This window comes from Acanthaster planci, linkage group LG19 (assembly GCF_054643075.1).
Source record: "Acanthaster planci isolate LZ-2023a linkage group LG19, COTS_SCS, whole genome shotgun sequence".
Lineage (NCBI taxonomy): Eukaryota > Metazoa > Echinodermata > Asteroidea > Valvatida > Acanthasteridae > Acanthaster > Acanthaster planci.
The window spans coordinates 3,303,028-3,328,266 of record NC_141795.1 but is presented as its reverse complement, the minus strand read 5'-3'; the positions used below and the strand labels follow the sequence as shown (position 1 = coordinate 3,328,266).

Below are 25,239 nucleotides of genomic sequence, written 5' to 3'. Positions count from 1 at the left end.
TTTTTCTGAACTATTTCAATCAACATTCAGAGTGGTTTTTCACTCTGAAATGGTCAGTCTGTATTTTCACTCTTTCGGATTTAGAGCGTGCAAACCTTTGAACGGCAACCCCTCCCCCTTGTCAAATGATTTGTAATCCCACCCCTCCCTCAAGCCCTGTGTTTTATTTTTTTATTTTCCCACGGCTAGGGAACTTATCATGCAAGCTACGTATGTGTTAGTTTTGCACTTCTTTTCATACCGGACATCTGGGGTTGGTTATTAAAATGGCATTAGGTCTCCACAATTCGAGGCTTTATTTTCATGTGGGGAATTTGAAACTCAACACAAATTAAAAATATAAACTTCATATTTTGTTCTCAATTTTTTCATGCTGTTTAGAAATAAATCTTTAATTAGCATTTAAATCCAGTTGACAAAATATACAAATAGTACAGAATGAAGTTACATGCTTGATAATTGCACATGTATAGAAATACAAGCTCATATCAAAAATAAGTCTAATGTGCAGTTCAAAGGATTTATGCAATAATTTTGTGAAAAAGGCCAAAATTGTCTTCGTAATATATCACATGCCCCGTTTGACACTCACACGAAGGGGTCTGCACATGCTCTGTTTGACACGCACCAAAGGGGTCTTGCTTTCCACCATATTTTATACTTTTCTTAAATTTTGAAAACAAAGTTATTCAAAGACCTCATTCCATATCATAAGCACAGCACACTGTAGTTGCAACAGGTATCAAAATATTGCAGAAGAAAAAAAAAGTTAAGTTAAAATTTGCAACCGTAGAAAATCAGAATTTCAATAACCAATCAAATGCCACCGATCACTGCATAGCACACCATGCATTTACAACATCGTTGTCGAACTTCTGCTTATAAAAGGAACTGCACATTCAAATTTTTTCACACCATCTGCAAAGGCTACATGCAATTACATTGTAAATTCAACTTTCATTGAGTATATAAGTTTATAAAGAAATATCTGAAATCTCTGCATAGTTCATTGCATTACATGTGTAAAACTAAAAGTGAATGTGGTTACTCAAATGATTTATGCAAAGTTTATGCATGCATTAATGTGCCAAAGTACTGCATAGAAAGTTCAAATATGTACACTTATTTTACCAATACTGAAAAATTAAGGTATGGATGGATTCTGTATTACAGACCAAACCTACATATTAACACAAAAATAAAACACATTTTAGTGACAACTTATCAGAAAAATGTTTGCACCTATGTCGTCTAAACTTTGCTTCAGTATTTACTCGTTGAGGAAAGCTCACATAACAAAAACCGCCATGCTTCCTGTTTGAATCTTTCACATGAAGCCTCTCTTCCAAATGCAGACAGCTGTGTGTATGTACTCAATGACCTTGTTTTCTCTGCAATTCCGTTTCAATTGAATCTGGATAATATCTTCCCTCACAGTTCTGAATGTTCTGTAGTCACTGAACTCATTTCTCAAGTGGCGAAGCAATACACTTTGGTCAGTGTTATAACGACGTGGGTGGGTATTGTCAAGTAAATCAGTCGAAATCACGAGCTCTGATGTTTCTTTCTTACTATTCACTCCCGTTTGTTGCTAGGTCAATGAGAGCTCTTCAAAATTAAAGACTTTACTGTTAGTTTGCTTCCAGCCTTTAAATTTATACTTTACAAAATACACACTGAATAAAATCAAATTAAGGGTTTCCTTTCACAGCCTTGAGGTTCATCAGTAATCTGGATTACTGGGTGAAGATCTGGAAGAAAATTGGTGTATAAAAATAACCACAATGAAAAGTCTTCGCAGCAGTGAAAAGCAGAAAAACGCAAACTGTGAGTGTTTCATAGACAAAACCTATGTCATTTTAAAGCACAAACATTTCTTGTTGGGGTTATAGAGTGCTCTACGCTTTTCTGTGCTCTGCCACTGGTAAATTAAGTGTAAAAACTGCGTACTCTACATTCTATGAATGTTCACTTGACACTTAAGGTTGAAGGAGGGAGTTGTACATTAAATGCAGGGTGTTCTGAATATTATATTTAAAAAAACTGGAGTTGTTGGCAGTATTTAGTCAGGTTACTCACCTGTGAGAAGCATTGCTGTAGTCAGTGACTTGTGTGGCAGAGGGTGCTACCCCAAACCTCTTCCGACTGGAGCGAGAGTTTGTAGAGACACCACTCCCTCTCCTGCTAGATGCATGCTGGGATTGTGATCCCGTCTGCCTGTCGGAGGACGAGTAACCGCTGCGTAGGCTGTGCATGCTGGACGGGCTCTCGTAACCAGAGTTGCTCAGACTGTGTGGTTTGCTGTGACTTCTAACAACGGACTGGTCGCTCCCCGAGATGACAGAATGATGGGCGCTCACAGGCCGACTGCTGCCATCGGAGATACTGGGAAAACTCCCATGATGCTCGGGCTGGTAGGAAGCCACTGTGTGAGGGCGGCGTACATGATGGTGTTGGTGCGGGACATAGGGGTTGGCAGTGTGGGTCCGGTAATAGTTGGTATGGGGGAACATTTTTGGGTAATCTGGGTGGTTGGGTGCTGGGTACCTGTTTAGGGCAAGAGGAAAAGGCAACAAAAGAAAATAAGTACCACAATACTAAAAATTAATTTTTTGAGCAATTTTTGAGCAACCACTGACTTTTGAAGTTGGAAAATGCCAAAAAAAGCAGAAAATAATGAGAAAGTCCCTGCTCGTGCATTGTTGTTTCTTGGTTTAAAAGTAAAAGGAGATCACCTTTCACACTCTCCATCTACAACTTGTAAATGCTCATGACAACTGCATATATATATTTCTGGATTACTGTTCATTTGAAATTTGTACCAGGAAATGACAATGCTTTGTATCTGCCGTACCTAAATTGCTTCTAAAGTCTACATGACAAAAATGCCAAAATGAGGAAGAAACCTCATCTTCTCAATTTCCTGTTTACTTGCTGCTGGAAGTGGAAAGCAATGACAGTCCACGATACCATGGATCATGTTCATTTGTATAATTGTCTTAACAGGACAGACTGTATATCAGCTTAAGGAAGGATATTGCCCGGACTGACAAATAGTGCTCTATTGCTTATAAAGTGAACCTAGGCAAAACACCGTTTGGCTAGCGTACCATGGTTCTTGAAATCTGTGGGTGTATTTGTCTTCTTGTGCTCTCCTGAAGTCTCCCATCTGTCAATAGATAGAACGTGCGATAAAAAAATACAATGAGTTGTGACTGTGGTGTAGTGTGGGTGGTTAAATACATGTATAGCTCTAAGACTGGCTCAGGTCCAAAACTTGTGTCCTGAGCAGGCTTCAATTTCTCCCTAGAGTTAAAAAGAAATCAAGTTCCTTCCAAAAAGATTCAACATTTCCAACTGCTCTTCACTGTTTTCCTGACAAGATATGCTAAAACCTGATAAACTTCCTAAACATTTGGTCCAAAAATAGTAAGGCCGATATTTAAAAATGTGAGATTTGGGTCTATTATCTGATTAATATGAATTACACTGGATCTGACTTTTGAATAAAGTTTGTTACCATATACACATTTTGATGACAATTCTTAGTTACTACTAGCTTGTTGGCATGGAGAAATCAAAATTCTCTAAGATTTTGTTACCGTGATCTGCTTTCCACTGGTAATGTTCTTCCAGTCCACGAAGGGTGGGATGAGCCAACCCACCTCACCCGCCCACTTGCCCCTTGAGACTGGGTGGGGGGAGCCCGGTGCACCCCTCCAGATGTACCTCAGGTCGCTGGTGCCCTCCCTGGACATAGTGCCAATCCCCACCATGTGGTAATCCGTGACCACATGTGCCTTGTAGTCTCGCACACCCCCTGGACCTAATATGGCAAAATTCATAAAAATGTTCACGTTTTACTGAATGGTGATGCTTTAGCGAAATGAAGTGATTTCCTAATTTAAATATTGAATTCCTGTCTTAAATATCATTTAAAATTCAAGCCTATTTTTTCAGCCTTCGCATTTTTCATGTAAATATTACAAATGAAGCATTGCTGAACTATACAATTTTGCAAAGTCAATGCAACAAAAGATACAAAGTGATTATATATGATTAATACTGGATTGTCAACAAAATTGGCATCACAAAAGGAAATTAAATTTTTTACAAAGGAAATATTTGTCTTCCTGTGTTTAAACAAATATATTCTAAAACAGCTCTCTGATTTCTTAAGTATCTCTGATACAATTGCATTCAAAATGTGCACTTGTCAAAGTGTAACAGGCAAGTATTTCAAATTTTAAAAAAAATGATGAACAACTTTGAGCATTCATTTTCATTCTCGAGAAATAATAAAACCGAGGAATTATTGTTATCGTCCAAGTCATAATCAATTACCTTATTTCCTTGTATACTAACCTGTGAAAAGCATCTGCCCTTTCCCCATGTTGTGAGTGCCTTTCTGAGTCAACCAAGTAGCATCTGATCGCACTGAACTCCCGCCGTGTGATACGGACGAACTACGGCGGGAGTCTGTCACTGACTCCGCTGGCATGACCTTGCTGGACCCGGACAGTTCGCGAAGAGCTTACACTATGATCTCGCCGGTTTGGCTACGAGTTGCCCGACTGTCACTGGCTTTCGTGGGTTAACGTACAAGTACAGTGAAGAATGTGCACATACACTGAAGAGAAAGCAGTTAAAATCACTCTCTCTTCGATGAAATGTTTATTGTGGAAGTTTCTCTAAATTGGAACAGTTCGACTCGGTCTCAAGCCGTCTTGCCATCTTTAAAAATTTGGATATGATTATTTATGACTGCACAGCTCACAGCCGCCTTACATCTGCGGTATCTCTCCATGGTCTCACGCATTGTATTTCCTTATTTTGAGGACCTAGTGACAGACAAATCGACCAGTCAGCTCTTTTGTTTGCTATTGTACTTTTCCTCTCGAGCTATCAGGGCTGTAATACAATAAGCCCACGTGAGGTTCGGTACATGCTAAGTTGGCTCAGCGGATTGGCTTGCTTGACACCGGGACGCTACGGCACACGTTGCTAGGCGATTGACCCGTCAGTCGCACCCTATGGGAGCATTAATCAACGGTGTAATTGAACTGCTCATGCGCAGTAGTTTTCAATGTCTTTCATAAATAGCTAGAGGGCGCGCTGAATAACATCTGTGAACAGAAAATTGTTCTTACATGTATGAATTTGATGGAAAATTTCGTTGGAGAGTCTTGTAGGAATGAAAACATACCTCTGTTAGTCTATAATTCATTCTACTAATGATGCCAATTTTACTGATTTCAACAGCATTCCCAGATTACATTATGTAATAATGTGCCTTTGGCCTAGGTTTAAAAATTTCGCCACACTTTACTTTAATTAAGTGAGCGCGTACAAACTTCTTGTTAATTACGCGTGGGAATGATTTAACATTACAATCCCAAACGTTCGTCAGTCCACAGGTCTTTGGTTACAAAGATCAGAGAATTTTCCAGTAAAATTAAACGAAGCAACAGAAAGTGAAAGATGAAAAGACCCTTCACGTTTATTTGTATCGCGCATCGTCAGTACTTTAAAGATGGACGTCCGAATACTATTTCCTCTATCAAATCTGAATTCCATTTACACCTTACGTATAACCAAGGGCTGATTCTCCAGTCCACCAGAGGGAAATACAGAAGTACAGCAAAGTAATATTGTACTTCGTAAGACCAAGGTATAACAGGCATGCGATCAATTTTATACTAAATGCACCAGCCACATTAAATTCAAAGCGAGGCTAGCTCTTTATTTCTGAAATTTGAGAGTCGAAATTAAAGCAATAAAATTTCACAAGTTATCTAATTTCAAGAATAATTAAGGATTTGTTTTTAGACAACTCTGTTTTCACCGAAAATTAAAAATGAGACTTGGAACGCGTGCAAATCAGAATGATCTGGCACCGTCCGAACACTTCTTTAGTTTATGACGGAATTTAAAGAACGTATGCGAAAATACCTCGAAATAGCTTCCTTGTGAATAACATCTGTAAAGAATCTACAAAAAGGGTTACTTGTATAAAGCCGATGAGACCCAATCATTAACCAGTAATTTCTTTATCCGACCTCATCTATTATGACTTGTTTCTTAACACCCTGTTTCGTAGTTCACAGTACCAGTGTTCTCAGCCTTTAATGTTGATCCAGGTGTATGATTGAACTATTTACAGAATAGCCACTTGTAATAGCGTTCTACAGCGATAAACACATTCGTTACCAGTCCAAGACGAATACCAATTAAACGCCAATAGCTAGTCCCATTGTTGCAACACACAAGAGATTGCTATTTCTTAAGTTTGTCTATTAGCTGTGCCTATTTTATAAATATAATTTAAATAACTTTGTTTTTTTTACATATAAAACAACCTACACCGAAGCCTTGAGAGCTCGGCAAAAGCAATGTGAAACTTCCACAGAAAGTGAAAGAGAGCCGACATTAGCTCCTATGTACCTACTACACTTTATCATTATCGTCGCGCGTGAGTTATCACATCCACAATAGTGCATCAAATAATTTACAGTAAAAAGTAATATTCTGTGATGATCTTTCAACTGCAGGTAATGTCGATCATTTATGTCGACACTACGTAAAACCCTCTCGATGTTATTTCTGCATATAGGCCTACAAGCTTGGATTTCGGACACATGCTCCTCTATGTCAAAGCTATTTCTCATCATTAAACCACTCTTGTGACGTCACCCTGTTCAGTAAAGTGTCAATTATTCTTAAGAACGTACAGTTAACTGTAGAAAGTACAGTTTTTAAGAATGTAGAGTGTAGACATTCTTCAGAAGCGACTTGATACACAAAGAAAAACAATTGTAACATTAAATTACAAGGTCAAACACCGTAAGAAATGCTCTCAACAATAAAGCAGATTGTTTTAGACGTTCAATATGGTTAATATTCAAATTTTTAGATTTGACAAGGTAACATTTTCTGTTGAGATTAGCGATTTTCAATTAAAGCGAACCGCTCCTTACGTTGCACTATATAATGTTTTTATAATGTGTCTCCTTTATTTTTACATACCTTTTGAATTTATTTCCATTTTTACAAATCCATTTTAGTTTATTTCATCTTTTTTTCATTTTAATTTAGATATTTACGTATTTTTTATTATTTTTAACCTTTTTCTTTGTGTAGTTATTTTGAAGTTTACATGTAGCCACTTTACTTTCGGTTAACCCTAACCATGTTGAACCCAACAAGGTTATTCGGGATTTCAATGGTCCCTAGGGTATTACCTCAGTTTTACCCCTTTCCCTGTTTAAAACAACTTTTAAAAACAACTTCAGCAATCACAATTCATGTAAAATTTTACAAAACAGATTAATCGTTTAGAAACTTACGTATGACGCTTCCCAGATGAAGGAGATGATATGCCAAACGCATGTATTTTCCAAACGGAAGAATATCCTTTGGTGACTGGGAGATTTCAAAGAGCAAGCGTGTACTTCCAAAGTTGTAAACGTAATCTTCATTTGAAGAGACAGTAAAGTGTAGTTCTCAAATCAATCACTCGGGAAACTTGCTTGTTGGTGGTGTAAATTAAGGCCCCCAGCTCCGTACAGTCATATCGATAGCCTTTGCTAACTTAAATTTAGCGTATTTCTGCAACTAACATATAGATATAAATCCATATGGACCGTGCCATACACTGATGGTGTCGACTGCATGTCTGTGTGTAACTTCGTGTAAAGCATGTACAGTGACTGTCAATGAGAAATAGTTGTGCACCCAGCCGAGGAGTTACTCAACGGCTTAATTAGAACAGGAATGAAGCTTTTATGTACATGCAAATATACATAGCCAGCCAACGCTTGACAAATGATGGATTCATCTCAAAGCATCAGTAAAGCCTTTTGTTCTTTTGTACAATATGAACAAAAGTGGAGGGAGGGTCGTGGTTTAAGTCGGAGAAACAACTCAAAAGGTGGAGATTCTTTGATTCAAATGGCTTGGATGCTTTGCGTTCTCGCCCATTCGAATCAAAGAATCTCCACTTTTTCGTCGTTTCTCCTTAACTTAAACTCAAATAATTTTGGAGAAAAAAACCGAACTGAGTAGTCTGAACTGGACCCGCCTGGATGGAGGAGAAAAGTATGCAAAACATGCATATTTTTTTTAACGAAATAACCACGAAGTTGACCTATTCTGCGGCTATTTTAGAGGAGGCTACTTCACTTTTGAAAATCCATGTTTCTTCTTGTACATTCTGATAACTTATATCATAAAAAACATGGCTTTGGCTTCCAAAGATTAAGTACGATATTTGCTCCGTTCAAGTAAGGGGCTGTCCACATGTGCGTATAAAACGTCGACTACTTAACCCCCGGGCAGTATTTGTGGCATTATATGGTTCCGATTTCTCTTCTCTTTTACGCAAATAATTCTATGTTTCTCTTTGACGTATTAGACTGGTCTCTTGTACTGAGAACATGTAAATGGTAGGGGAAGGTACTGTATATTAACGATTGTTTATGTGAATGTGCATGATAATGTACGTGATCATGTAACATATGCAAAATTAGAGTTCCGTTTATTTTCCGTTGCATTGCCTCGACCCCTGTCGCTGTAGGTATACACAAAGTCACGCCCGCCGTAAGTTTGGGTACTTCATGGACGGCCCCTAATATCTCTTGTGACCGAAATCTTCTCACTCAGTTATCACCTGGATGGTCATGAAGTCGGCCGTTCCAACACGTCTACCTGCAGATCAATTATATCATGGTAGAAAAAAATGATACGAGGCTTAAATTTTGCTGCAGGTTTTGTACCCAGATAAGTAGACAAGTCGCTTTTTTTTAATTAAGGTATTTTCACCCCCGTCAAGGGTATTTTAAAATTTCCATGCAGGATACCCTGATACAAAATGGTTTTAGGCTTCATCCCCGGTATCAGATTCGCTCTTGGGCCTCCAATACTCAAAGCTAAAACGAAAATGCTTCCATTTGTCGATTGATAGTACACAGTGCAATGAACCTTTTGCAAAATATGAAGCTGAAAACAAATGTCCAAAGTCAGAAGGATTATAGATAGACACTGCTTTCGAATGTGCAAGATCTGTGAGAAAGCACGACATTAATTATTGTTCAACCTTTATACCTGATGCTGACACCTCACTCCAAGTAACAGGCTTCGTAGTGTTGCTGTACAAGATGGTGAACGGTTTTATCCAATCACAGGCAGGCTCCTGACCTGCAGCGAGGAGCCACCCCATGTCATCTGAGCACTTGGCAGAAGATTTGTTGATAAGAAACCTTCGTCCTGGCCTACAAAGAGGAAGGAAATCTGTAACATCGCACGACGAGAGACTTTGAACCAAAAGATATATAGCCCGCTTGCGGTTCAGCACATTGTCAAAGATATATTTGTCTCGATCCCACGAAATGAGCCTTATATTCAAAATTTAACTTATTTTGTTTTTCACCGAGTTATTATGCCAATGTTTTGGATAGAGCATTGATAGAGTACGAGGTTGTAGAAAGCAGAGAGTACCGGTATAGTATGAATTGAATGCTTGCCAGATTGTTACCTACCACATCTGGTTGCCGCTTATAGTAAAGACGCTAGCGAGGCTACCCGGTGGATCGATTTTGAACCAAGGAGAAGAAAGTAGTCGGTGTTTGCTGAACCAGTCAGTGATGTTAGATTTTTTCCCACTGAAGATTAACTGAGCTACTGGATTTTCTTCATCGACGCGGAAAAGGGAAAGCTTCACCTTGAAACCATTTTCAAAGGGATATATGTAACCACGGAGATAAAACGCATGTCGAGTGCCTGTAATAAATACGGGCGATGCACAATAGTTCGCCTCCAAGAGTTTGCAAAGCGTTGGCCAATCACAATGCGCGAAATATGTCCACCCAATGCACGTTTGGAAAGGGTCGACAAATTTCGCGCGTTTCGGACTGTCCAACGCGTTGCAAACTCTTGGGGGCGCACTCTTGTTGAATCAGTATTTATCTGTGGGGCAATTTTTAAACTGTTAATGAAACGCAAGGGTTCTCCAGGAGTCCAAAGGAACCCTTGCTCACACACCTGAAGAAACTTGCATAAAGAGAAAGAGACAATTGCAACCGAAAGAGTAGAAACAGCAACAAGAAGAAGAAGCAGACCGAACCACTGAACCTCTCTTTCAAAACTGAGCCCCAATAACAACCCCCCCCGTCCGCCAGGCGGACCTTGATGCCTGGTGATTACAGTGACGGTACACTGCTTAAAACGTAACGGCAGAAATAGGTGAACCTACCAACTTTATTTGGCCGCTCCGACGGATCCAGGTCTCGTAGATGGAACTATTCCTGAAGATGCCTTCAGCGTCTACGGTTGAGTCCCAGTGAGGGTCCATCCACATTTCATAGAGGCTACGGTTTGACCCTCGTTTGCCCGCCACTCCCTTGAATACGAGCTGCCACTGTGGCGATGCTGTGAGATATCAAAAGAAGACTAGTATAACGCGTTATCACTCCATCAATCCTGCCTGATGAGTAAAAGATTACCAGAACTGTACTTCTGCATCGCTTCTCTAAACAAATCTTGTGCTTAAAACTTAGAACTGGGACTTTTGGACCTCTGAACCCTTTACAATGTCGGCACTTTAATGCCCCAAATCAAGAATTTCAGAAAGGTCACGGGTATAAAATTACCTAGAAGGGGACATATTGACCAAGGTAAATGTGCCCTCACGGACACTAATACCGGGGTGCGATCCGGTAAAAGTGTCCGGGAGGACCATTTTACCGTCTACACTCCCACTTATTATCTGGCGACCGCCATTTAATTAAGTGGCGGCCGCCACTTAGGCCTATTGGTGTAAAAAAATGTACACGCGGTGTTCAAAAAGAAGTTCCCATGCTATCCCTTGGCAATATCCAGTTTTCTTACGAACTGACCGAATAACGTGGCTGCAGCTTTAAGTCGCACGCGATTCTGTGGGAAGCAGCTTCATATTCGATGAACTCATGAGTACTTAAAGACGAGTAATAAGTTGTGTAATAATTCAGACACGGCACGAGATAGTCCACTGGTGTACGTACGCTCTGAGGAGGAGCAGGTGGGAGTCGAGCAACAGTAAGCTTTGGTACGGTTATGTGGCCTCGGGGTATTGGGAATAAGACCTTGGTCGCTGCTTCCCTTTACGAAGTAGTAACACTCGCTTGGGTCGGCGCCGTAGTCCTCACCGCACGGTTTCACCTTGGCGTCTCTCCCTTCTGCATCGTACAAACACCAGTCGTCATCTACAAAGCCGGCATCGTAGGCAGCCTTGAGCTGGGCCAACGTGCAAAGATGCAGGCCATACTGCGAGCAGCCGTCCCGGGCAAGAGACAAATTCGCACTTGGGTACTTCTCTCGGGTTTTGATGAATGTCGAGAATCCTGATTAGAACGTTAAACAGATAAATACTCAGTGCTCATGTGCATGTTTGACTCATTCGATGCGCATTCCACCTATACTAAGGAGCTGTATATGGATATTTTTGCGGTTGTGTCGTACCAAGAATCTCTTTGTGAGTGGGAAAGATTCCGAAAGGAATAGCCAGACTCTTCATTCCGGACATTATGCACTGCGCATGGTTAGGTACTTAAAGGTACAGTCCATCATTTGCAATTATGCAAATGATGCTCATTATGCAAATTATGTGCAATCATGCAAATTATTGAAACGTGAGCATGGAAACCCACAATGTAGAGGCTACACCCATTTCCCATTGACATGTGTGGCATTAGCAGCCGCAGCCAAGAAATTTGGCACGGCTTGTCGCTTAGATATTAAGCCAAAGGAGTCGGAGAACGGTCTCCGTTTGATATACCGTGATCCTCTGACACTGGTCAACTTGACATTTTAACTTGTAATATCAAATCACGCATGACTACGCACCTCTGAGATTCTTATGGTCCTAAATTGAAATGGCCTAGATCCACGCCGGTTGTGGACAGCCAGCAAAGGTTGATGACATTGGTGAGGTTTAGGTGACAAGTAGAAAATAAAGCTAAAGCAAATTTAATGAGGATTTACAACCACGAAGTACATGTACATGTATTGTGATAAATACGGGGATTCCGAATAGTGCACCTCCAAGAGTTTGCAAAGCGTTGACCAATCACCATGCGCGAAATCCGTCGACCCTTTCGAAACGCGTACTTGGTCGACAGATTCCGTGATTGGTCAACGCGTTGCAAACTCTTGGAGGCGCTCCATTGTGGAACGCCAGTATTTGTTGAAATCTTAATGATGCATGCACATTTATGCCACGGTAAAGTGAAACTCGGGACATCGTGATGGGATAAATTCACTAATAATGATTGATTTATCCCATCTTACTGAAGACCTCACAGTCTGATGATTTAAATAATGCCTATTTACCGTTCGGGTAGTTTTCCACGCAAAGAGGCTCTTGCTTTTTAGAGGGAAAGCAACCGAGAGAAACATTGGCAAGCTGAAAAAGGGGTAAAAATACGGAGTCAGAAATTTTGTTTTTCAAAATTACACGCATAAATAAAAATAACAACAATATCATCATTATTGACTTTAAACGCCAACCCATCCCTGAATCCTTTTGCGGTATTATACATCCCTTCTGGCGCAAACGGCTGATTGAAGGCATACAGCCATCTCTACGGGACCATGCAGGTAGCCTTTAACACTCCTGGGTGGAGAGAGACAGGTGAGGCCAGTGAAGTGACTTGCCGAAGGTCTCAAAATCTAACCAGCCGCTGTATTGAACCCCCAACACATACATCTACTGGCCATATTTGAATTAGGAGGGCGTTATTTGAAGTGGGTTCGTTTTGCCATACTTTGAATAGGCTAATTATGTTCCTTCGATCTCATAACTCAGTTCTCAATTCACACATTCATAACAGCTATAGCCGCAACCCTTACGATTATATCGTCCTTGCTCAAACTAGCCTTCCCTACCGTTGCCATGGTTTTGGCACCAGGAAGGTAGGAGATTTATTTTTTAGCTGGAAAAATTATCACCAAGGACACGCACCTGAAATTGCCACCGTCACTCAAAGCATCGCTTACTTCGCCAAAAAAGAAAACCGATCACGCTTCTGTGTTATTAACATTTCACCCTAAGCGTGCAGATAACGTGTACGTGTATTCTCTTTCAGGGGGCAGACCCAGTACACGCTTTAGCTTTTTGTCTGACCCCCAATACTATTATAAATTTAGTTTTGTTAACTTCTATATTAATTAATGGAAATTAACCTGAAACCTGAAACAATTTTGAAGACAAAAACTGTCTCCAAAAATAGGCCTCTACCCGCAAGTTAACCTTCATTAATATTGTCTCCTCCTGTTCTTACACGTCAAGCTTCCCTCAAGGCTCCATTTGTAAATTCTGAATCCGCCAATGCAAAACACCGCTACAATAAAAGTTACCGGTAGTATTTTTCACTAAGAGGTGTTTATAATAAGTTGGATTTCAGTCACTAACGGACGCTTAAAGAAGTACAGTCAGGTATACCTAGAATTACATCCTCCAAATTCACCATTAGGATAAGAAAAGGAAAACATCTTTTTCTGTTGTCGCATCCAAGATATGATTTTGGGCTACATGTATTTAAAATGTCTCATGGCGCAGAAGTATGCCTTTCATGTTTATCAATCACGTTTTGAATCTATAATCCACTTTCTCTCCCAGCTTTTGCTTCTACCAACATCCCAATTTTAGTCATCAATATTCAAGCCTTTCTCCATCTTAGCTGCCTTGCGCCCAGTGACGAATCCAGCGGTGAGTGGGGCGAAGCTGGTAGGCTGCCCCCGTGGAGAAATGTTGCCAATTGTTAAGGAATTGAAAGTACCACCACTGCAGGAACGGTACATGTTCCACATGTTCTTAGATGTGAGTAAAACGATAGCGGTTACACCATGGATCAATCTCTTTCTTGAATATGTGTGGTTCTGAGACGAACCGGGGAATAACTCGACGTTTCAAACAGTGTACTCTGTCCGTCTTCAGGAGACCGCAGGACTGGGAGTGGAGCGTATATGGTGTAGAGACAAGGGATCCAGATGTAGGGATTAGCTCGGTGAAGCGTTGAGGCGGGAACAGTGAAGGCGGGAACAAGGGATGCTGCGCTGGATCCTAGTACTGCATGACCTGAGTGTGTGCTTACTCAAGTGTGTCAGTTGGGGTTTGCAGTGGGAGAGTGAACAGCTGGGTGCCAAGGGTAGAGAAGACCCATAAGGCCAACTAAGGAGGGAACCTAACTGGGGAGTCCTAGGGTACAGGAGACCCATTGGACTAGGATGTGAGGATGGGGCGCCAGATATCGCTGATGCTGAAGCCGATGCCTTGGGGAACCGAGTCATGCTTGATGGTTTCTATGACTTCCCTGATGCGGCGGGGATACCATCGTTCGATGATGGTGATGAGTTCAACTTGGATCCAGTTGATCCGGATCCCTCTTTTCACCATATAAGCTCCACTCCCACTCCGAATCCTGCAGTCTCCTGAAGACGGACAGAGTTCACCGTTTGAAACGTCGAGTTATTACCTGGTTCTTCTCAGAACCACACATACTCAAGAAAGAGATTGATCCATGGTGTAACCGCAATCGTTTGACTCATATAGTTCTTTCACCATGATAACCTTCAGGTCTTATGTTCTTAGACGGTGAATGATTCTTCCACTCATAAATGAAATGTGAATAAGCGTTTCTGGAAACCGCCTTTTAGCCCGGCCTCCCTTACGCCATAGTCTGCAATTACTTACTAATTACTTAGTACTTTTAAACAATGGAACAAAAGGGGTAAAGGGAAGGACTTCATAAAGATATTTCCGAGTGAAATGGAGGTAGGTTTACTTACCTCGTTGTGCAAATACGAGTAGAACCATCCTGGCACCTGCACCAGACGGTCGGGCTTGTTGTGGTGAGAGGCGTTGTAGACGAGTTGGCATCGGCCGGTCAGCATCTCGTAGTTGACGGACTCGCACCAAGGGGTGGCTTTGCAAACACCGTGGCAGACCCCCTGAGTGATGTTCGTCAAGCGGGAGGTGTGGTTAAACCCAACCAAGGCAGAGTCGACTACGCCGCACCACCGGCTAGAGCAGGTTGGAGCGTCGCCCACAACAGCTGAGACAATTGCCGTTAAGAGAAGTGCCGTGAGAACGCACGATGTACCATCTCGCAAAGCGTCCATTTTTGCTAAGAGACAATCTCGGCGGTGAAGCAACAAATTCCCTCTTATTGCCAAGGGCACTGCTGCAGATTTTTCCTGCGGGGGAGACCACTTTTTTCCGGGGGGAAATTTCCTAGGTATCAAAATACTCATTGGCTACGAACTGCTAAACCATAAACGATAGGAGAGGACAATTTTTAGTTTTTTTCCCCAAGCTAATTGATGATTTTCACCCCGTTTCATTTCTTTCTTTTCATTCTGTTACTTTTCCTTTTATATCTTGTTATTCTAATTTATTAGGGGGGACAAACGCCCCTTCATATTTACTATGAACTTCACTCTTTTAGCTCGTCGAGCCGTGATGCCAGCATCAGCAATAGAGGAAAAACAGCATGTAGCCTACATGTAAACAGAACACCAAGGAACCTTATATGGATTAATAACTATCCTCCGAATTCCTCTTTAAAGCACAGTTTGGCTTTTGGTTTTTCCAGTTTAACATCTCTTAAAAATTTGACTTGAAAAGTAGAATGGGAGACAGCCCTATTCCCGCCATCTAACCCTTCTCCCGTACTTTAAGAATCATTCAAGATGTCCGAGTTGTGATAGCCGTATGCAACTCATAACGTATGCGGGCTAAGCCCCACATAGGATTAGGGAATATATGATATATTTTTTACGTGATTGACTGAAAAATTCCCTACACCCAATAACCCGTCGTGTGGGTAATTGGAGGCGAGAGGGAAGTATTTACCAAGTCTCTAATTTTGTGGGAAATAAGGAAGATTTCTTGACTGTGTGCAACCAATGGCCAATCTGTCTATGTGGCATTGGAGATGATACCTTGCGTGGGACCATATTTTGTGAGGACGGGGTATGTGCAGGTTTCACAAACTCGGCTTACATAAAAGGCCCCAATGCACGGCGGAATTACCAGTGAAATATTCATGATGGGGAGAGAGTACACTGTACCTTGGAATTAAATGGTTAAACAGCTAACTGCATATACTTCCTTTGATATGTTTATCCAGGGAATTTTGCACTCTGAGAGCAGCTCCAGGTACCTGTTTGTGGCCCCCATGCAAAGTACACAGAAGACCTCGTGACTGACTTTCAGATATCGATCTGTGAGAAATACCAAAGTCGGGCAATAGCCAGTGAACCTGCCAGTACAGTCATCAGCCATGTTCCGATCGCTAGTCCGCGGTGGTTTCCGTAGCATTCTGCTGGGAATCCCGACACTGACCCCTCCAGTTGTATCCCCTCCATAGGTAGACGGTGTGCGGGTACCAGCATACATGATTGTATTTTGTTATTAACTGGCATTTTGTCACTCAGTAAGTCATTTCCATTACTCGCGAACAACTTGGTATTACGTCTCTCTTAAAATGCTATAATACGCTAAAAGCTTTTTAGAATTTGAGTAAGACCGGAAATGGATTATGGAACCATTCACGACTAAGCCAGATCTGCAACTGTTTGAAACCAGTGGGCCAGTAATGGCGATGTTAAAACTGTTACCGCGAACTATTTTCAAGATGTATTTTTGCGTTGGGGAGATGTTAATTATATATATAATTGTACGGGCAAAACCGTTGTATATATAGTCAAAACTGTTGTAATATTTTTTTACTTTTCATTCACGAGCAAAACGTTTGTTTTGTTTTTCTTTGTCTTCTTTATGAAATTTGGTAATACTAAGAAATCGACGTCATCAACTCAAAGCAAAAAATAAGAATAAGGAAGAAACCAAATAAAAGGTTAGCATTTGTCAATAAAATGGCAATAATTATGCAGGTGTATCAAAAGAAGTGGAAACTTAAATAAAACAAAACCTCTGTATATTAATTATTCATTTGTATGCAGAATTTGCAATAAAAGTACAAAAAGAATTTCGGACAATGAAATTTGCGTTAATGTGCCTTAAAAGGCAACAGCTTTACAAGATCAAATTGAATTACGGTTTATAGATGCAGAGCCCGCATCAACTGTATGAACCATTATCCCTTAACACATTATTTTGGTCGTTAAACTCGCAATCCCCCAGTCCAAAATGGAATCTTCCGACAAATGTCTTGAAGCCTGACTTGAGTGGCTATAAATACGGACAGCCCTTAATAAATTTCTCATTATAGCAACGAAGTACACTCTTCCGGAATAGTTGTCTTCTGTTTTACACAATTTACAAAATGCACGTCAGCACTTTATTACTTCTGGTTTTGGTGGCAGCGGTGGGATACTATGTGGACGGCAAAAATTGTTGTTTTCCATCACGCTACAGGGTGAGCACCGGTAAGCTTCAACTTTTGATAAAATATTCTCTATAAACTTTCTCCATTATTTGATACAGAATTTCATTCTTCTGTGCAATATCCCTCTGTAAAATAATGCAACATATAAAAATGTGAATGGTTTTTGTTGTGAGTCTTTTGAAATATGTATTCAACAATTAAAGTACATCTTTATCTCTGTTGTGTCTTGCCTGCCCTGGTCAGTGGGTGGAATCTTCTACGATCCCGGTAGCATAAAGCCCAGGCTCGAGATCGCCGCTATCGTTGCTCGGGACGCCGCGCGGAATGTGGTGGGGACCAAGAGGAAATCAGCCGAGGTGGAAACGGGCAAGAAATGGGTCACCCGCAAGGTCAAGAAATTTGACGCGGTAGGTAGTACGTTGGCTTCCCGAGTGATTCCGAAAGGGGATTGTGCATTCACAGTCAGTCGTTTTACTAGTTGGCCGTCCAGTTTGCCACCGACACTGGACCAGTCTGTAAAAGATAACATTGCGAGAATTGGCCGCTGAACGCTGATTGACTAATGATTAATCCAAAGGGTCGCAGTCAGAGTCTCGAGACATTTTTGAGTAACCCGATTACAACATTCCGGCCCATGTTTATGGTTAGTAAGTGAGGAACAGTTTACACGGATGATTTGGTTGGAAATGGATGTAAACATGAACAAGGGTGTTCAATGTTTGAAAAGCCTCGTGGTTAATGTCAACTCCATTCACTTGTTTTGTCTTGATGATCGTCCTGAAGAAACAGCCAATGAAACCTCCTATAAACCTTACGCTCAATCATTAATTTTCATACTAAAGTGTGTAAGAAGTGGTTGATGGTTGTATTCCTCCAGAAAACACTGACTGCCAAAGTTTGGACAATTCTCACCGTTGGGAACGAGACAACATGCAGACTTGATGTGGTACCAGGTGTCGACAACCCTTGCATACCCGGTAGGTCATTTGTGGGTTTGACTGATGAGTGTAGAGACCAGGATGAACATTTTAGTGGGGTCATTCGTTTCGCATTAATTCATGGGCATTGGCAGCCCATAAACAGCTTAAACAATTAGTACCAAACGTATGTTTCTTAAACTCACTGTAACAGAATAGTCTGATCGAAGTTTCGTGAGCTGAAATTAATTTCCCCTTAAAACAGACAAAATACGACCTAAATCCTGTGGGCATAGATTTGATTGGAAATAACTTAAAATTGCTGGTGAGAATCTAACTGATGACTATAAGTGATTGAATAATGAAAAGCAAGTATTCATGCCTGGATGGAAATTTCATGCAACCATGTATAGATGTGACGGGAAACCACAATTTTATTCATATGGAGTACACTACGTGAATATGAAAGAGACGATTAACAAAACAGAGATTTCTTCAACTTTGCCCAATATCTCCAATTCCTCAAATTGCATGGGTCGAAATGTTGATATGCACCAACCGATTTCAAATTTTGTCCTGCAGACAGTTTCACACGGCTGGAGCCGATCTGGTACGGCAACCTTACCGGGGAGTCGCTCATGATTGATCGCTACCAGCTGAAGTCCATCGTGCCCAGAGACGGCTCGGACGAATGGTTCGAATACACAGTGTTCGTCGCCCCCAAGCCCGATGGTACTTGCGTTCTCACCAATGAAATGAAAGAATACACGACGCCAGATGGTAGGGGCGGCTTCGTTTCTCTACATTAAAATGCATTAGCACAACCAACTTATGAAGATGCGGGTAGTAGGTAATGGATACATTTCCGGTAATGGTAGTGGTGCAGTGCGTGAGAAACTTTTCCGGGGTGGCGGAGAAGGGATTAACGCTTTCGAATACTACAACAGGCACTCTTTCGGTTCGATGTGGGTAGTTTTTGTTTTCCTCGGGTTTTCTTACCGTACCGAAACTTGGCCTGCCGGTTTAGCCTATGTAGCCTTCGTAGATGGAGATGATGATTCTGATCATCCATGTTTTCAGACGGAGGTTAGATCTACATTTTCATGCCCTCTATTTCTAGGTGTAGCCGGCTATCTCCGTAACTATGGCAACTTTAGCGTACCAAAGACCGATGCTGGATTTGCCGATCTCTTCTACGTTCCGGAGGATATATGCCCAATGGAGGTTAGTTATTCTTGAAACAGTACACAGACGGAACGCAACAATAGGAAGATCTCACAAAGCACTCGCTCTCAATTTGCAATTAACTTTAATTGAAAGAATTCATTACGCATGCGTGATAACCACAGCTTCAGTGATAAATATTAAAGACTTTACCTCAGCTTTCCCGCCAATTAAAGAGACTCCCGTCTACGTGTTGTACAGACTGTTATGAGCAGAAAATTCAGCGCAGACTGAAAGCCATTTTCTCGAGATTTTTTGCAACAGATAACAAGGACGAACTGCCAAATATTGATGTTGATTCGTGAAAAACCAACATAAAACGAACAAGGAGTCGTTTAGGTTAAACTAAACTGACCATAACAAACGGATGGGTATTGATTTGAAATGTTCACGTTTTCACAAAAACAAAAACAGATTCAGTGCTGTAGTCGAGACCCCCAAAGATAATAAGTTTCTAGCTATTCGACAGAGGAGATTAACTTTGTTCATAAAACTGACTGGTAATAACGCCCTTCCATGTGTGTACTTCCATTGACCATTCTGATGAAGTTACCCCATTCTCATGAATCTCTTCAATTTGGCCGGATACAGCTCGATGTCGCAGCACCCAAGAACCTGTTTGAAGAGTACCTGAAGAGCGATAATTGGATGTTCTGAGGACTTCATCTCTACGTAGTCATGGTATCAGCTTTGGCAGACTGCGACCGACAATTTCTCAAACTGCACATTTTTTTCAATACCTGAATGGTCTATAGACGCTGAGATGCCAGACCGACGTCAACGGGCATCTCATTGGACACTGTTTTATAAGCGTTTTCCACTGTTTACATTTTAAGATGAATTCCAAAGTTAAGTGATGTCTCCTATTGTCTTTAATTGTTTATGAAAAAAAGATAATTATCACCCAGATAAGTTAATTACAGGGGTAAACACAATTAGGCAATTATTACAAAAGTAAGGAGGAGTTTAAGCAACTTTTAGAGTATCCATCAGTTATAAAGTCAACGGGAACCAATAAGTGTACAAGTTGTGAAACTACACGTAAATCGAATCTATGAAAAAAGGGTACTTTCCTTTTTGTTGTGTAAAAAGTGGGCATTGAAGAAGTCCTGTACCTTTGCCCTTTCCGATATCCTGAAAAATTTCTTTTCAGTGTCCAAGTAACTTTAAATTGGTCAGTAGTTATTGGTCGATGAACATATTTTTCTCTAATTTGCAGAACGACATATTCTTCTTGGTGTAGGACCGTTAAACTCGAAGGCATCTTGTAATGGTCAGTCAGCTATCATGGTGAATAAAAGTTGGAGACTGAATGCCTCCCGTCGAAAACGCACTGTGATATTAAAAACTTTTCTATCTGAATAATTTAACGGTATGTTTGTAATTATTTCTAACGCTCTATTTCTCTCCTGGTGCCCATCCGCTTGTTTGTGAGTCCTGACATGGGACTCAGAGCCTTGGCTTTAAGCAATATGTGTGCATTGATTTCTAAATTTATGTTTGGGGAGCATATGAACAAGAGGTATGGAAGCGGTGAAAATATACAAGTACTTGTAACCAGCTACAGACTATCACAGACTTAGGCCTAACATGCATAAAGACTCGGTGCTGAGACAATGTTTCCCTATATAGTGCATTCAGGAAAAAAAGGGTAGACCATTTGAGCGCGGAACGCGATTTTTCACCAATGGCCAAGTGTCCTACATAAGTCTTCATTTTTTTTGCAGATTTGTTGGCGGAAAGATTCTATTCAAATTGTAGATTCAATGCTATATTATTTAGTGACGAATACGCTCATTTTGGGTGGAAATCTGTCTTATTGCATACACGATGCTATAGGAACAAAATCATGATTACTATCGGTACATTCACTACACGGATGACAATACCGGCAGGGAGAACCAGAAAGTCGGACTAAAACTACTTCTCAAGCTTTGCTCAATTCCAAATAAAATGTGTTTCATGCAGACATCAAATCACCAGGCAAAATGATTTTATTATTTTTTTTTATTAATGTCGGCCATTATCCTTCCTAACGTTATTTTATCTCAAGCCGAATTCTATCAACATGGCCTTGTTGAAATCGGCATTAATAAGCTCCACAGTATCCATGGTCTACAGGGAGACAAACAGGCAAAGGGGTCAAACCAGCAGGACCATTACGTCAGAATGACGACACGAATGCTACTGCGACAGTGATTCATAGTTCACGGCACATTCTCTGAATTTAATTTTACCAAACTTGAAGGACAGAATAGGCGCAGACCTCGTGGCGCGATGTTAATTTCCATGCACAGTGCCGCTGCGGGCCCCGAGCGGGACTGCGAGAGGGCGCGAGTTTCTTAGCAACGGGGATTTCTTTGGTCGGAACTGGAACTCCTCCCGTTCACGAACGATAGGAAGAACAAAGCTAACAGCAGGATTTGACTGCAGTTATCAGTGGCGATTTGCCATAGAAGTGGGTAAACAATGAAAAAGACCAGCAAAGTTTATCTTCATATGTTCTCAAGACAAAGGCCATGGCGTCGTCGTGGGGGAGGGAACGCTTGCCCCCAGGGAGAAAAACCAAAATATTTCAGAACAGGACCACTTTCACTGTCAATGATTCATCAAATTACCTTCTTCCTCCCCACCGACAATGCCTCAACTAGAGAAAAAAATTCCCAGCGACGTTCATACCGCCGAGTATATACTTACTCTTCGCTGACAGTGGGATCGGTGACAGTGCGAAAAGTTGGAGTATTTCAAGATGGCTCCATACTGGCCTAAATGGAAACAATCAAAGGCTCAAACATAAAACCCAGGTCTGAGTGCCGCAGTCCTGTCTCCATGAACTCCCAACCGTCTCCTGCACTATCCAGATTCACGCATTTTGCAGCTCTCTCATGGCCATTTGAATGGGATTCTCACGTCAAATAACAGTCACGTTCAGTTCAGATTAGTTAAAATCAGATTAAACTGTGTCATCTCACCGGTCTTTGCAACGAAGCCCTCTCGATGTAAAACACAGTTGCTGTCAATGCACATCCAGCCCACGTGACGATCATCCTCAATACTGACGTACCCTGCGGAGCCCGCTGGGCACTCAAGTTTCGTCAGCACGGGCGCCTTTTGGGCTGGCAGAAAACAAAAGAAAGCGGGGAAAAAAAGAAAAGAAATGAACATCACGGTGTGAAAGGAGTGTCCACTGGAAGCCTCACACGTGATTTGAGTCTTTATTCAAGTCCATCCAACAGGACAGGAGTATCCACTGGAAGCCTCACACGTGATTTTAGTCTTTATTCAAGTCCATCCAACAGGACGGTGAAACAAGTTACAATGAGGAAGACAATGACTAATTTATTGTCCACTTTTGGATTTGGGAGAAAGACCCCGGACAAAAATTTAAGAGAATACCCACGGAATCAGGCAGGGACTGAAAACCTAATCCACTTGCCGCCCTAGACGTGATTCGAGCCATGCGTAGCAGAGGTATAACGTGGGTAAAATGGCATAACGCCAACCTGACTTTCCACGTCTCAACCACGCAGTTTACATGGCAATGCTCCAGCGAACATGCGACTGTGACTGTTAACTGGTTTAGCTTTTGGGGATTCGATTTGTGACAGACGCGACAACAGGTCTACTGGACATCAGAGGGATACCAGAAAGTCTATACCAGGCAAGATATGGGACGAAGGGGTACCCCCCCTTACCTGTCCAATCCCTATACACACTCTAGACTACTGTTACCTAACACATCCCCCAGAAGTCTGTAAAGAATTCCTGAGATTCCGATCAAACATGACCAACACAAAGGCAAGAGGGTTCTCTCCGTCCCATATATTTGCTTCAAATGAGAAAGTCCGACAGTAAGTTGACAAGTAATGAAATTTTGAGAGGAATCAGTCATGTTAAAAACATTTACCGCATTCAAAACACATTGCGTCGGGGCTATAAGCATTACAGGAAGCCTCACTTATGAGCCTAAACATAAAATAGCTTCAGACAGAAAACAACACGACACGAAATAAAGGGTACTACATAGCCAAAGACAGTTTTCATTGGCATTTCGAATACAGTCAAACCCTCCTTTGGGGCGGTACTAGTAAGTTAGTGAATGCTTCAAAAATATAGACCATTTACAAATATATTTTACTTACAAGGGAGGCCAACATATCTGAAAGATTCGTGTGCTTCATTGAAGACCGTACACGTCTTTGCATTGAAGATAATGTACGTGCGATGCGACGGCTGTTGGAAAACCAGTCAGCAATTACCAGCCAGTAAATAGGATCTCCGCGAGCATTAGTACTTTCGCCCCCTCCGGCGAGAGAGCGTGTGACCAAACAACCTCAGAAATCATGCGATCTGATTGTTCTACCAACTGCTACGCATCACCTGATCGAACTCCCGTGAGGAGAGGCTGGCCACGTGGAATTATTTACACTGTCTAGGCCCAGCTGTAGTGCTATAATGGCCTTGGATGAGAGAGTCACGGTGTTTCAAGCATGTATAGTGGGATTTTCCCGTGCATTTTTGGTATTGCTGATGCATTTCAGTATTGTTGAATTCAGCACCCCCACTGCAGACCACGCCCCCAAAAAGGACACTATCTTCACAAAACAACTGAGAAGTCTGCCTAGGAAGGTCTCCGCCTGATTTATTTTGAAAGAAACAGAAAAAAGACATTAAATAGGGATCGTTTAACTACAACTAAATCTGAGGCAATTTGGTCACAACGTGCTGAGTTGTGTCAAAAAAAGACGTAGGTGCCTCCTCGGAGGGGGTTTAATTAACCCTAAAACAAGTCACCCACTTGGTCAAAAAATAGAATATAATACCCCATAGTACACTTGCTCGCTTGGTACCAGAGTTTGAAATTATTGCTCTAGAGCTCTCTGTCTCCTTCGTGTCTGGATTACAGTCCTTTTCTTTCAGGGTTTAAATTCTATCCTCCCTCACAATTGTACAGATCTGCATGCCGTGACTTACACTTTTGAGATCTTGGAGGATTCGCAAGGTGAAACCTGGAGACCGTCCATGGATTCCATGGAACATGTACTCCGTGACTCCAAAGCCGATGTTACGACTTTTGGCGTAGATTCCGGTCACCACCTCGACGCCACGATTAGTAATGGCCACAGAGGGATCTAGAAAGACAAACGGAACAAAATGAAATGGGGGTCAAATCACAACATGCCATCTGGGGAGATTTAAAGCGTGTCACGATGAACAACAACGACTGTTTAGGGGCGGGTCCAGGAAATTTTCCGTGGTAGGGGCGTCAGGCCCGTCAGATTTTTTAAAATGTCCGATTATGAGCCCCGAGCTGGACCAAGAGAGAACTGCACTTCGCTGGTTCACAAACGACCATGAAATGCACGCGTTAGCGGCGCGTCGCTACCAGCAAAATACACTCCCGACAAATGGCTGTTTTCAACGGATGAGGGGGTGCTTCAGTCTGCTCAAGGCGGATTACGGACAGGTGGACAAATAGCATTGTTACTTATGCGCTTACCTTTATACACGTAGTAGTTACGTCATCTTGGTTATTATTATACCATCTGTGTTATTGATTACTTTTATTCATTTTATTTATGAATCATTTATTTTGGTGCCAGAGTGGTGGTGGTGGTGGAACGATATTGTCAAACTTTAATTACAGGCATACATATCATATAACTATTATGATACATAAGGATAGTAGAAAAGTCATGGTGAAGTTTTAGAAG

The 25,239-nt window shown here is 41.5% G+C and overlaps 3 protein-coding genes across 3 annotated transcripts; 1 reads left to right on the top strand and 2 right to left on the bottom strand.

Annotated features, from left to right (window-relative positions):
• Positions 1-363: 363 nt before the first annotated feature.
• Positions 364-4,825, bottom strand: LOC110980230 (uncharacterized). Its single transcript, XM_087129868.1, has 5 exons — positions 4,366-4,825; positions 3,603-3,826; positions 3,111-3,169; positions 2,080-2,547; positions 364-1,751 (listed from the first exon to the last, which is right to left on the bottom strand). Exons 1-5 carry the CDS (start codon positions 4,499-4,501, stop codon positions 1,724-1,726), a joined length of 915 nt encoding a protein of 304 aa, XP_086985994.1. The 5' UTR covers positions 4,502-4,825; the 3' UTR covers positions 364-1,723.
• A 282-nt stretch (positions 4,826-5,107) lies between these two features.
• LOC110973408 (uncharacterized) lies at positions 5,108-15,153 on the bottom strand. The gene is made up of 7 exons (XM_022224235.2): positions 14,821-15,153; positions 12,364-12,436; positions 11,037-11,375; positions 10,250-10,425; positions 9,537-9,718; positions 9,103-9,269; positions 5,108-8,706 (listed from the first exon to the last, which is right to left on the bottom strand). Exons 1-7 carry the CDS (start codon positions 15,151-15,153, stop codon positions 8,654-8,656), a joined length of 1,323 nt encoding a protein of 440 aa, XP_022079927.2. The 3' UTR covers positions 5,108-8,653.
• Positions 15,154-17,257: 2,104 nt separating this feature from the next.
• On the top strand, positions 17,258-20,876 carry LOC110991247 (uncharacterized). The gene is made up of 6 exons (XM_022256556.2): positions 17,258-17,424; positions 17,628-17,791; positions 18,262-18,361; positions 18,884-19,081; positions 19,422-19,525; positions 20,117-20,876. The coding sequence occupies exons 1-6, from the start codon at positions 17,322-17,324 to the stop codon at positions 20,180-20,182; spliced, it is 735 nt and encodes a 244-aa protein (XP_022112248.1). The 5' UTR covers positions 17,258-17,321; the 3' UTR covers positions 20,183-20,876.
• The last annotated feature ends 4,363 nt before the right edge of the window (positions 20,877-25,239 follow it).